Genomic DNA, 13,442 nt, shown 5'->3' with positions numbered 1-13,442 from the left:
CTGTCTTGTTTGTGAGAGCCTGGGACGGGCCGTTGGGGACAGTTCCTTTCAAACTAGTTTTAGGTGTGTTTTTATACAAAAATTGTATTAAAAGCTGGTGTTTTCCTTGTGGCTGGATCATGGAGCCTCCGTTCTACCTTCTTAACAGATAACCTGGCTCTGGGTAAAAGACTTGGAGTTGATTTGCCTGGCTGAATGCTTGCACAATGTTTTAAGAATGCAAATGCATGTAAACAAGATCAATGCGGCTGGATTTGGGTGAGAGAACAGATAATTTGTATTTATTGTCAGTATTTGTGTGCAGGAAGTTTCACCATCCGTAATTCAAACAGAAGTCCAGCATCAATATGGGTACTTCTGCCTTCTCTCTGGCATGGTACTATGGACCGTAAGCACAAATGGCAAGGCAGCTTGTTAGGATGTCTTCCAGGGATATTCGCTGTGGGGAGCTGAACTCTGCTGCCCTGTGTTCCAGCAAAGGTGGTCACTGATGAGGGTTTGCTCCTAAATGCTTCAAGGCACCTTGTGCATTTGTCACCACGCAGATGTATGCAAAGCAACGTTTTTCCCCTTCTGAAACCAAAGTAATTCAATCCTGGAGTACGTTTTTATGAGTAGTACTTTAGTTTTCTTCTAGCAGATTATTTCAATTTCTGCCAAATCAGTTCTGATCAAAAGATAGCTAACAGCATTAGTCAACTTCCATCAGCTTCTGTATGAACAAAAAAAGAAGCTTCCTGCTTGAAGGGAGACTTGGGGGAAAAGTAATGTGAGGAATGTATGGAGCACAATGCAATCTTTGCAGTCAAAGTGTGTTAGTTTCTTATATGGTGACAGAAAGAAAAGCTTTCCCAGGAGACCGTAAATAGACTGTGGTTCAAACAGTCTGCTCACAAATGCTCGTCATTTTGTGTACCACCGTGCCACAGTGAAGTGTGGATGCTGGCCCTGAAGTCGGGCAGGTTCAGCAGCCCCGTGTCTCACCCTCTGCACTCCTGCTCCAAGGGAATGTCTGCAAACGGGAGCGACAGACCTGCTTTATCTTTAAAAGCTAAAGGCAAAATTAACTACTGGAACTACATTTATCGTTATAAAGTGCCTGACACCTTACACCAGTGCCTTTATAACTTGGTTATCTCTGGATTTCTCACGGGCTAGTCAGTCAGGGAGCCCCTGTGTCTCCCCGTTAACACCAGTCTGGATGTACCCCATGGAAGAATGGGAATGATCGCTCCAGACAAAGAGGGAATGATTGGGGCAGGGAGGAGATGATGCTTCCCTTTATTTAACGGATCTGTTCATCAGAGTGAAGGGCTGGCTGGGACGAGGTGTGGAGAGACTGGGGGGGGAAGGAGAGGGGTTACAGCATGGATCATCTAGCGCTAGCTGGGAAACGTCCATGCCAGGCCATCCGAGAGTGCTGGATCTTCCCTGCTGGCTCTCCTGTACTCCGGGCAGGGGAGCCCATCGCTTCCCGCTCCGGCTCCTCAGAGCCCCAGCACTGCTTCCAGGCCCCCACCTCCTCCTCCTGGTGTCCCAGATCCTCTCCAAGTTTGTGATGTTCCTCCTGTATTTAAATTACAATATTTAACTGTTGTACTCACATTTGATTAAACTGTTGCGCAGTCAGATCTTTAAAAAGCTGAATATATTTAGACTTGGCAAAAGACTGTAAAATCTCTAGCTTCTCCGGGAAGTTTGTTTGCTTAACAATTGCCGCTCGGTAGCGTTAATTAACCCTGTGAGGTAAGGATTAATCTGGCCAGGCAGTAGCCTGAGTTACAGAACAGATGTTTTGTACTGGGGGAAGTGCTGGGGATGGGCGCAGCGGCGGGGACGGACACCCACCCATGTTGCTGGCTCCAGGGAGCCGGAGCAGAAGGGTGAGGCGGGTTCCCTGGAGCACAGATGCACTGAGGACAGCTAAGCTGCCCCTGCTTGTTTTGACGTGGGGCTGGTCCGTGCAGAGCTGAGGCCTGTTGGAAAGGGGCGCTTGCTGCAGCGGCCTGGTGGGTGATGCGTGGGGCTGGAGAGAGGACGTGCGGGCAAGCGAAGGGGCTGCAGGGCAGGGGAGACTTGCAGGGCTCGCTTTAAGGCCGAACCGCACACGCGTGTTCCCAAGGGGCCTTCTGGGCCTGGCTCCAAGGCAGCAGCCATCACTGGTCTCTGGTGCCACCCCAGGCGCAGAAGGGATTTATTTCTGTTTGTTACAGGGACTTTTCAGCCGTTTGGTGCTGCGGTTTTCTGCTGAAGGGCTTCTCTGCCAACCCTCTCAACTCCGCTGACACCACCGGACCCAGAGGGCTGTGTTTGTTGGGCTGCTCTTGCTTTCAGAGTTGGTGCTTCTGCAAACAATGCACAGGACATCCCTGACGCATTGGGTGTCCGGCCCTGCCTTCCCTAGACAGCCGAGAGCCAACCCCGAAGCTTCCGGGACATTCTGCACGTAGATCCGTGGGGAGGGTATTTCTTTGCAACCACTTTGGAGACCCTGAAAGCTTAGTCTGTCTCTTGGCAAAATCTGATGTGGTTTGTTCTTTTTTTTTTTTTATTATTTTTTTCTTTCCCATAGTGAAATCTACAGTTTCGGTATTTATTTTCTTAGCAAGCCTTGAATTAGGAATGGATTCATACTGAGAAATGCCACTGAGCATCTGGAGTGCATTTCATAGTACCAATTCTGCTCTGCTGAAACAAAGACTGTCAGTTTGAATTTTGCGATGTTGTTGAGATCTATATGTGAAACGACAGCCCAACAGACAGTGTTTTCTCTGTCCCTGCTTTGCATGCACGACTTCTGTAGCAAATGCCTTGAAACTGGGGGAGGTGGAGAGATGCCACGAGCCAGCACTGAACAGTTACTGAATCTGATGATAGCACTTACTTAAATGGAGTCTTGCTGTGACGAGGACTCGAGACATTCTGCCCCAGCAAAGGGGAACAGCGAGAGAAGGGCAAAAAGGCTTTTCCTCTGCTTTTGCTATCAAAAGTTTGTGCTTTCTGTGTTACCCCCTAAACCTTGATGTCTTCCCAAGGGTAATCTTCTGGGTCTAAACCGATCATCTTTCTTGTCCTCCTTACCTTCTATCATACTATAAATGAGTGTTAAAAGAAATGGAAGCTTGTGTGTTTGTGGTGGTTTTTTAATCCGATTTAAAACTTGCAGTGCTTTCTTGTGTTGTGGTGCTTGAAGTTAACTGAGGCATATTAGGTGAAAGCACAGGAGCTGGGCTTCTGCCTAAATACGTAAGTGAAATACTCCTTATATCTTAGTCATTGATCTCCAAAACTAATTTGCCTCGTTTCAGTGAGCTGGTTTGTGTTTTCCATTTACTCTGCCAGCCTACATACTAGGGATTGGGGAGAGGAACCACAGTCATGGCTCTTGGGCTATAAGCCCTGCAGAAAATGCCATGAACCCCTAAGCTGACGTGCTCTGGTTATTCCATGTTTGAGAATGTGCCTGAATTCTAAGGGCACCGTTGTTAGAGCTGTCCAGATGGCAAACATGTTTTATTCAGGAGTTTAATCCTGTCAAGTCACGCCAGGACGGACAACGAATGTGATCCGTAGTTAATCCAGTTTGCCAGACTCTACCTTTGAGCTCTGTGTTGCAGCCTGCCACCAGCATCCCTCTTTGCGGCAGCCTTCCATCCGGCCCGAAGCTTCATAACCCACTCCCACCTGTGAGGTGTTGGTACCATAGCGTATCACTTAACTGAGATGTTAGATGTCCCTCTGCAGCATACCTCTGTGCTTTCTGTTGGGTAAGAATGAAGGTTTAGGGCATTTTTTATTTTTTTTTTTTTTTTACCAGCACTTATTTGAGAGCTAGGCAAATGTTACCTGAGCTCCGTCGGTCAGCAGACAGAGCCAGTTTTACTGTTCTCAGTGTAATGGTGATCATCAGTTGTTATCTTGACTCTCAGCAATATCAAAATTATCCAAGGGCTTTATAACTTTGAAAATATCCAGGCGTGATTCCCCGGCCCCCCCCACCGCCCCCCCAAATGACACCAAGCAGATAATTAGCGGTTTATACAGTTACAAGATTGTGTATTCTCCTCCATAGAGAATATTCATTCCCACATACGTGTTAACAGAGAATATGCCTGGTCCTGTAGCTTTGGAGCTGGCTTCTGTGGTACATTCCTTAACTTCTTCAGCAATGCGTAGGAAATCCATGTGAGGAAGGAACTAGAGACACTTTGTACCATTGGCTTCTTATCAACAGAACATCTGTGTTTTAAAATTTCTTGTAATGTATTGGAAACAGAAGTGATTCAGTAAGAAGAAAACAGTGTGGGAGTCTTAACTAGCAGGTAGAGGAGGACTGGTACCAAAGCTAACACTGAAAATAAAATACAAATTTTAAGAGGGTAATTTCAAAACCCTAATTACCCTTTAACAGATTTTCAATCAAAATTGACTGTTTTCTTGGACTTTTCATACTGGGGGGGAGGGTTAGTTTGTTTTGTTGAGTTGTTGGTTTGGAGTTTTTTGGTGGGTAGTGGGTTTTTTTGGTCGGCTTGTTTTTCTGCTTGCTTGTTTTGTGGGTCTTTTTAAAGACCATCACTGGATTGTGATTGTTTCCCATGGCCTTCCCATACAGCAATCTGTAGCCTGGCAGAAGTTTCCTTGTAGTGCCTACAGCCCGAAGGCTTGCTCTCTAGGACCTGTGAGAGGCTAAGACGGAGCAGACAGCTGACTTGCAAGCTGCCTAAAGTGAAGACCAGTGAGAGTGGCTGCCCTGCGCTCTTAGGCTCGCCTGGGGGAGCGCTGTGTCCTGGTTAAGAGAAAAGACGGCAAAATTTCAGTGGGTAGTCTTTGCTTTACTTTACATCTCAATTTCAAAGGAACTGTTCCCACGGTTTGATGAAAATTTCCTCCGTTTTAATAAAACATTTCATATCTAGGAGGATCTGTAGAACAGACTCATTTAAATATAGTGACAGATGCTGGGCTGTTGCAACCTGTTGATATTCCCACAAACTCCATCAGTCCCTGTTGCCAAGTTATGTGTAGTTTAGCACAGCGCTTGACAGCTCTGTATCTGTTCTCCGAGGAACCGGCGCTGCTCGTTGCATATGCCGTTGCTGTGAAATTGCAAGCTTTCGGTCGGTCGTCACAGATCTGCCTTGCAAGCGTGTGACTCCCCATCTGCTGGGAGAAGCCGCTTTTCCAGGCCTGGTGCAGGCTGGAGAGCCGGTTTGGTGCGCTGCGCTGCCGGGAACCTCTGCCTGTGGTGCTGGGCTTGCAGCTGCTGCTGGAGGGGGTGACGGCTGCTCCCCTCCGCGGTTGGTACTCGTTCCAAGCTGAGAAACAACAGAAAGGCCCAAGGGTTAAAAGGGGTGCAGATGCCTGCGTTCTTCTGATGTTCCTCTGAAGGGAGGGAGCAAAATAGCTAGCGGCCGTGGTGGGGAGGGTGTGAGAGGGAATCACGGCTGGTTCAGTGGGGGTTGCTGTAGCCAAGGGTGTCACTGGCTGTTCTGGAGGGCTGGTTTCAGAAATGCAGGTGGCAGGTGAGCATCTCTTGATCTGTTGTAAATCCCTGAAATGGAAAGCTGCGGTTTCCATGTCCCACCTCCCTCCCCATTCCTTTTACCCTCGTGTTACACTATGAAAACTGTATGTTTTGTTGGTTTCTATGTGAATTGAACATAGACAGGCTTGGGCAGCTGCAGCTGAGCTCCCAGGACCAGAGCTGTTCCTAAGCATGGTATAAACTTCCCTCTTAAATAGCAGCAACAGATTGTGGCGCGGGTGTCGGGAGCTACAAAGGGACAGGCAGCAGAGTCGTCATCCACTTGGGTTTTCTGTAAGGTTTGGGGTGGCATTGTTAATAAGTAGGACTTCTTCCTCCTTCTACATTTCTTCTTCTTCCCTTTCTCTTCCCGATCTGCTGGCATCGGGAGAACACTGCACCTCTTGAATCTTCTGTGGTTGGCTCTTTGTGGGATGGTGTGTAGCAGCCTCTTAGCCCATGTTTAGAAAATGAATTCTTTGCCTTCACACGTGACACTTCTGTCCTCTTGGATTCAGGCACTGAACAGAGATCAACCTGAGCACAGGCCTGTTGTGCATCATCTTTACGTAATGTTTAATCCATGTGCTGCCATGCCTCCTTTGAAGCCTGCCACATTATAAACAAATACCTGCTGGGCCATAGTGTCCATGAGGATACGTGGGTTTTGTGTTCATCTAATTAATCCTGAACAGAGTTACTGCTCCTTTGGCTGAAGGCGTCAGTGGAAGTCCAAGGGAATATTCCAACCATGCCTGGTGTAAGCACGAGCTGCTAACAGAGCAGCTAGCGGAGGGAGGACGGAGGTGTGCCAGCGTGTTTCCAGGTATTTGAAACAGGGAGTCCTCCCTCCTCTCTCCTTAGTCACTGCAGTGTCTCGCCCCGCAGCAGCAGCAGTCTGTGAGCACAAATAAGCCTGTCCTCTCCCCTGCCTTGAGTGCGGGGTTTGCTCCTCAGGTTCAGCTAGGTTCGGCTGGAGGAGAGAGACCTCTGCCTTCCCTGGCCTGCTCCCGCGGCCAGCGGGACGGGGCTGAGCGCCGACCTGTGTGACAGGTTGCCTCTGCCGCGGCTGCGCTGAGGGAGGGCTGCGGTGGGCTTCGGGGAGTCACTGCTGCTGTTTGCTTGCAGGCAGCAGGGCCTGGCGTGCCTGCCGCTCCAGCCTCGGTGGTACCGGAGGCTGCCGCATCCAAGCGGGAGCAGGCAGGGCCTGGCCCGCTGCCAGGGGTTTCGCTCCGGAGCGCACCAGCGGAGGTAAGTGGTGAAACGCTGCGGAGGCTGGTCTGGAAGCAGCGTGTTCCGCTGCCGTAGCGCAGCTGCAGTGGCTCTGGGACTTCCTCCCAGCAGAGGTTTGCCCACTTGCCGCATCGCCCGGAGTGACTTGCAAGACTGTTTCCAGCGCTGCAGCGAGCGGCCGGTCTGCGTCTGTCCCGTACCAGTGGTGCAATACCCTGCAGTAGCTCTGCAGAGGTCTGCAGCAGCGCGATTTTCTTGTACAAGGGATGTCCTGAGGTTTTTCTGAAGTTCGTTAACAATTTTGTAATCTTAGTGCCATTCTAGTGACTTTGGGTCAGAGCAGCTGCCTGCCTTGCTTTCTTTTTGGTTGATTGTTCCAGGTTCCTGGGAGTATTATGAAAACAGCAGGTCCTTATCCTGCAGAAGACAAGTAGATTCATGTAGTTTTACATTAATTGACTCAGCATTTATCAAAAACCTGAATTTGGGTAGTTTTTTGTAAGGCTGCTTGAGCCATGGTGAAGTAAGTGTCGGGCTGCATGGGAGGAATGGCAGAAGGTGGACTTGGTGTCCGGCGCCTGTGGATTCAGCTCTGTAACTGAGGGCGGTGGGTGTTGCTCTTGTTCCTGGGAGTCGTGACACCTTCCTCAGGACTTCTGGCTGCGCCCACCCTGTGTTGCGGAGCAGGGCCCAGCATAATGGGGTGCTCCGATGCACGAATTGTTCTACTTTTTGTGGAAGGTGTGGCTCTGAGGCAGTATTTAGATGGATCTCTTGGCATGACTGTTAATGGTGCCCTGCTTACAAACTTGCTGTGTGATCTGCTTTGCTTAGCTGATGATGGATTTTGTAGCTGCTAAATTAAAGATAATTGCAGGCTTAGGAGGGCTGTGTGGTGACTACCAGAGGGGGGTGGAATATGTGCAAGCAAAATGTGCAACGGAGATTAGCATTATAGTGGTGGGATCTGTGAGAACTGTAAGCCAAAAAGGAACCTTTCTCCTTGCTGGCCCAGACCCTCAAGGGGGTAAATTGCATCTCCCGTGTTCTGGGTCTGGCCCGAGGCCTTCCCCAAGGGGCGTAAGCATTTGGCTGGAGACGGCTCGGAGGTGCCAAACCGCTTCGTCCCGATCCAGAGCAGGAGCTGCCTGGCCCTGCGGTAGCACGGGAGGCAAGAGCAGTGTTGCGGGGTCAGCAAGCGAGCCGAGTGGGTGCCACTAGCGCCCGAGTGCTGATGCTGGACTCTCAGAGACTCCCTGTAGCTCTTGAATGAAAACATGCCTTTAGTGACACGGTTAAAAAAGGAAAAGGCCTGACAGGAGTTGTTTCCATGGCAACAGAAAGAATTGCCTGCAATATTTCAGCTCATCAGCCTGGAGAACGGTCTGATTGATAGTTACATACGCGTGGTAGAAAGATAGCAGAAGAGGGGAGACCAATTATATTGCGTTTTCCTTGTCCTTGGATGCCTGTGGCCACAGCAGCTGTGGAGGGCAGGTTTTCCTTGGTTTTTGTTGGGTTTTTTTTCCAAGTGAGAGTGACCTGCACGTCCCTTGGAAGCGCCTGTACAACCAGCCAGCTGCAGATACGGGACCCTGTCACAGGCTCTCTAGTCCAAAGCTCGTGTGTGCAGGGAACATAGACATTTGGCTCCTTGATTGATGATTAGCAAATAGTTATTTACAATATAAATAATATCTTGGGGGGAGAATTAGTGAGTTTGAGCACGTGCTTCCAGCATAAGCAATCTGCACTGGGGGCATTCCTTTCCTCTCAGACTGTCTGATGAACATCTCAAAAAGCAAGAAGCACATGGCTTCAGGTAACGGAATGATTAAGGCTTCAGGAAACCCATAGTGGGTTCAGTGCACCTTCCCCCAGAGCACTCCTGACAGCTCTGAGCCGTCCCCGGGCTGCTCACGTGCTGAAGGGTTGGCTGCGAAGATTCCACCCTGGCTCTGCCTTGCTCAGAGCCCAGCAGGAAGGGGAGTGTGTGATGGAGGAGCTGCCAGAAGAGAGGGACAGGTAAAGGTGCTGTGGGAGACCACGAGAAGACAAACTTGAGGGTCTGGGTAAAGCATTCCCTGGTCAAGGGTTTTGCTGAGGTCTGGGGACAACTTGGCTCTCGGCTGGAACAGACGGCCCTGCCAGCGCAGGGTGCTGGGCTGCTGCTGGGAGGGAGCGTGGTGTCACCCAGGGAAGCCAAGGCTGGTGCCAGCGTGGGTTCTCTGCACGGTGACGTTCTCTGTCCCTCCAGTGTTTGTGCTCCAGGTTTCACCTGCAGTAACCTTCTCTCAAGGCAGCTCACTTTGTTGATTTTCACTGCACAGCTGCCAGCAGGGTTTCCCTTTTTCTTGGGTAGTGATTAAAAATTGAGTCAAGGACTAAGAAAGTGTGATCTCTGGCATAATGTCGTTCCCTCTGCCCCAGACCTTCCCCACTATTGGGCAGAGCTGCCCAGGGGGAGCCTTGCCGAGAGCCCCGCAGCTCTGTGGGGTGCAGGAGGCTTGCCTGGGGCCGTGAGCCAGAGCTGTACCGCAGGCGGCAGCCCCCCGGGCAGCAGCAGCAGCACCTTAAACCTGGCTGGCAGCGCACCCCAGCTTGGGATGGCTGCAGGCTCAGGGTAACTATCGGGACGCGCTCTCTAGGGTGTTCGCTGAGTCTTGCTGGCTTTTGTCGCTGCGGCATGCACTTATCCCCCCAGACAGGACCGGGAGTTCATCTTCACAGAGCTTTCGAACACGCTCTTTCAGCACGCCATAAAGCATGAGGAGTACAAAGCCGGCTGAGCATCGCGCTGCCGCGGGAGAAGGGCCGCGCTGCTGGGAGGAGCCCGTAGTGCCGAGGCACACGCCTGTGCTTGGCCCGGGATGCTCCCGACTCTTGGTGACCCTGCCCGGCTCGGGAGGAGCAGTGAGTGCCCCCTCTGCCTTCGTGGGGCCGGGAGCTCACCCTTAACTCCAGCTGATCGCACTCCTTGAAGGGAGCGATCCCAGTTAATCATGTTGAGCTTGGTCCCTTGCCAAACAGAGTTTGAAGTAAATGTGACTTCAGTCGGTACCCGCTGGTGGGACTGTAGCGTTTATTTGAGAATGAACATTGAATGTTCCTTTAAAAATAGATCCCCAGAGACAACAGATATGCCAGATTGCTGCTCATGGGGGAGCCTGTTCTCCCTGGCTCCTGTTGTAGTTTCTTGATGATGCTTTTGCTTTGGAATATGAGCAGAAACATTCAAAATAGAAACATTGTGATGTGATAAAATGGAACAAACCTGCAAGGATCTGTGACGCTCCGTCATCTCTCCCTGGGATCTGTAAATGATGCCTTTTAAAGCAGTTTGAGTATGTGTGCAGCCCTCCCTGCGTTAATGCTCTTGATGCAGGCTGTAGTCCCTCTGCAGTTCTGTTTGCCCTCACCTGCAGCTCTGCGACTGCCCTGGCACTGCCAGGCTGACACTTACCCCTGTACCCAGCAAACGCTGCTGCCGCTGGGCAGTACCACGATGTCTGTTGTGTCCGGTTTCTTGGGGACATGGCTGCCACTGATGTGTGAGTCACCTTGCCCCGCCCCCCCCCCCCCCCCCCCCCCGCCCTGTTTTTCACCCTTCATTTCTTAGCTTTTAGTCTGTAGCATCCTACTAGGGGGAAAAAATGGACCTTAGGAGAGATACCATTAGTAGATAATAGTCATTGGCACAGCAATCATTCTCCATTATAGGCAGGCACAGTCTGTGCCCGACGGCAGCGTGCTGCAGCCCGCGCTGTGTCGGCACCCGGGAGGGAGGCTGAGCAGCGGGGCCAGGGGAGGCTGCTGAGAGATGATGAGAAAGGACCGGGGGAGCTGTGCTGCCTGGGGAAGAGCCCAGGAGAGGCTGCTCCTCCGCAGAGACCCATTGCTTGTCTTCCCAGCTGGCTGCGGGCGAGATTTCCCATCCCTTTTCTTTCTCCTTTTGCCTCTCCTTTTTCTCTCCACCCCCCACCCCCACCTCCCCCAAGATAAGTTCATACTGTTAGCCTGTCTGCCATTAGCTACAGCTCCCAACAGTGTCACTGTGGACGTAAGGGTACCCCTGTCCTTTGTGCAACAACTGTTTTTTGGTTGTTTTTTCCAAAATTAAGGTGCACACAGTGGCCTCAAGCCTGAGGAAAGATGGCTAAAAACCCCCATGAACCAGCTGCATGCTGGCTGCTCCAGGAGCAGGGATGAATTTCGGTGGATGTGAATTTAACCTCTTGCCGAGTGGTGTTTCCATAACCTTCTCACTCTCTTTATCAGACAAGTTCAGAGTCTCTGTTGGATCCTCAGCAAATCCAGGCTTTTGATCAACTCTGCCGACTCAACCGAGGAACTTCCAGAGTACGTACCGCCCATTTTCCTTTTGGTTTTGAATTGGTGAAGGGTACGTTGCATGTTGGCAAGCCAGGTGTTAGCACTGGCAGCGTTGGCTTTGGCTTTTCTCTTGGGTTTCGTTTAGTGCTGGCAGTTTACCGTGCACAGAGCTGGCTGTTCCACATCACAAGGCAGCCACGCTGCCTCTGGCAGAGCCGGGGAATTCTGCTGGCAGCGAGACCACGGAAATGCCTCTGGCTTTGGGGCTGGGCCCGAGAGAAGTGTCCGTGGTGTGAGGTTTCTCATGTTCTTTTTAGATTTGCAAATAACCTCCCCTCCAGACACTGTGTGGCACTGGGGGCTCCCTCCTCCCACCCCGTGTTGGCCCAAGATGAGCAGCTCCCTCTGTCCCTTGCATTTTCCTTGTGCCTCCTGCCTGTTTTCGGCTGCAGTTGTTGGCTCTTTCTGAGATTGTTTTTTTGATGCTGTAACTTTAAAACAACCTAAAGACACATGGAAAGTTGTTTAGTCCAGGACTGTTGTCCTGCACTGAGCTCTACAGGGTCACTACATACCATATACACCCTTTTTACGTGTGTTAAGGTTTTTCTAATTGCTGCAGGACAAAGGTGAGCCCCTCACGAGCACTTTGTCGTTCTGCACCTCGCACGCGTGCTTGCGGTGTGCCGGACGGTGATCTCTCTGGGTTTTCTCTTGCAGCTGGCACTCCTGACGGAGCTGTCTCGTGGCCATGGCAGTGAAAAGCACGGGCTGCTCAGCATTTCCCACGGGGACCCGGCCACCAGCAGTGTCTTCCAGAACGAGAACTTCCAGCTCCATCTGGCCCCGCCTCCGCTGCCTGAGGACTAGTGCTCCTGCCTCCAGCCCCGCTGTGGCAAGGCCACCGCTGGTTTCAGGTCTTGGTGGTGGTGGGACGCCTTTCCGTCACCACGCTGGACTTTCCCCTCCCTCCGCTGCCCTCCCCAGAACCCTCTGTGCCACGTGAGCCTTGCTGGGCGCTGGGGGGTCTGTAGCAGCGGGCGAACTCCCAGCTCTGCTGCTGCCTCTCGCTACACTGGGGCAGCCGTGGGGCAGCTGGGCTGGAAGCTGCGGGCTCTGGGAGCAAACCCCAGTGTGCTGGAGCACCGCACAGCACTGGGTACCTGCACTGGCGCGGAGGCTCACAGCAGCGGCGGTAACTTGGCCAAAAAACCGAGTCAGCTCCGCTCTGCTGGAGGAGTGTGGCATGTCCCGTGCCCCGAGCCAGGGTTTCAGGGTGCTGTGCGTGGGCACTGTACCCCGGCTCTAAATTGCAGTACTAGTGCCAGCAGGCAGCAGCCGTGGGGGCTGATGGCATGGGGCGGGCAGACCTGGAGAAGGTTGAACAATGCAAAACCCGATGCCTGTGTGAGCAAACTCACCTGCACAGGGCGTGTTCCTACAGACTTCATTAAAACGGCCCTTGGGGGAACTTCCCTGCCTGAGCTGTGCGCGGGGTGCTGGCGCGGGGTGCTGCCAGCTGCCACTCGGCGCTGGTGGGGAGCCATGCATCTCGCCACTGCACATGCAGCACAGACCTCTCTGGTAGTGGGGGGCAGAGGGGGCGTGCTGGCTGTGAAAGGGGGCTGCAGGGGGGACAGGATCGGTGTGGTGGGTGCTGGCGGTCGGAAAGGTTTGTCTCTACTAAGCTCACCCCATCTTCCGCAGCACCGCCCTGCGCAGTGTTCCCTGCCCGGCAGCACCGTGGCTGCTCCGCTCCCACAGCTGTGACCCAGTGGCGTTTCTGTACTGTCACCTTGGGCTTCTGAAACATGCTCTGGATCCTGCCCTGACAATGGGTGTTATTGGCCTGGTGGCCGTTATCTCGCCTCTTCCCGCCGTTCATTGTCACTAGCACTTGGGTGTTTCGGGTCCCACACCCACAGCAGCAGGCGCGTTGCTCTCCACGCACACAGAGCTGACGCAGAGGTGGCTGCCGGTCCGTGCAGAGCTGAGGGGCAGGGGCAGGAACACAAAGCTGTTGTGCAGAGCCCACCCCCCTGGGGCGCAGCGCCAGCACCGCGTGGCCCGGGGCCGCTGTGCCCGGTGTGCTCGCCGCCTTCCCACCAGCGTTCGCGACTACGGAGCCGTGCCCCAGGCTGATGCTTCCAGCCTGCAGCCACGCGTGAACCTGGCCAGAGGCGAGGCCAGGGGCTACGGCCCGCTGAACTCTGCCAGGCATCAGCCTGGGCTCGCAGCTCTGTCCCCGCTGCCCTGCCCCCCGACTGGGGCAGCTCTTTTTGCAGGCGGGTGAGAACTGGGCCCTGAGGCTGCCCACCAGCCCCAGTACTAACCGGGGCCCAAACCCAGCTGG

The 13,442-nt window shown here is 52.6% G+C and overlaps 1 protein-coding gene across 3 annotated transcripts in view; it reads left to right on the top strand.

Annotated features, from left to right (window-relative positions):
* VPS8 (VPS8 subunit of CORVET complex) overlaps positions 1 to 12,560 on the top strand; it is an 85,478-nt gene extending 72,918 nt beyond the window's left edge. For 2 of the 3 annotated variants that reach the window (XM_055816726.1, XM_055816725.1), the window contains exons 44-45: positions 11,036 to 11,116; positions 11,810 to 12,560. In XM_055816726.1, the coding sequence (XP_055672701.1) occupies positions 11,036 to 11,116; positions 11,810 to 11,959 (231 nt within the window). In that variant the 3' untranslated portion in view covers positions 11,960 to 12,560. The remainder of the gene's footprint in view (positions 1 to 11,035; positions 11,117 to 11,809) is intronic. The other variant, XR_008749316.1, reaches the window with a different exon arrangement.
* The last annotated feature ends 882 nt before the right edge of the window (positions 12,561 to 13,442 follow it).

This window comes from Falco peregrinus, chromosome 12 (genome assembly GCF_023634155.1).
Source record: "Falco peregrinus isolate bFalPer1 chromosome 12, bFalPer1.pri, whole genome shotgun sequence".
NCBI classification, from domain to species: Eukaryota; Metazoa; Chordata; class Aves; order Falconiformes; family Falconidae; genus Falco; species Falco peregrinus.
The sequence above is the reverse complement of the archived record's forward strand: the minus strand, read 5'-3'. Positions and strand labels throughout refer to the sequence as shown.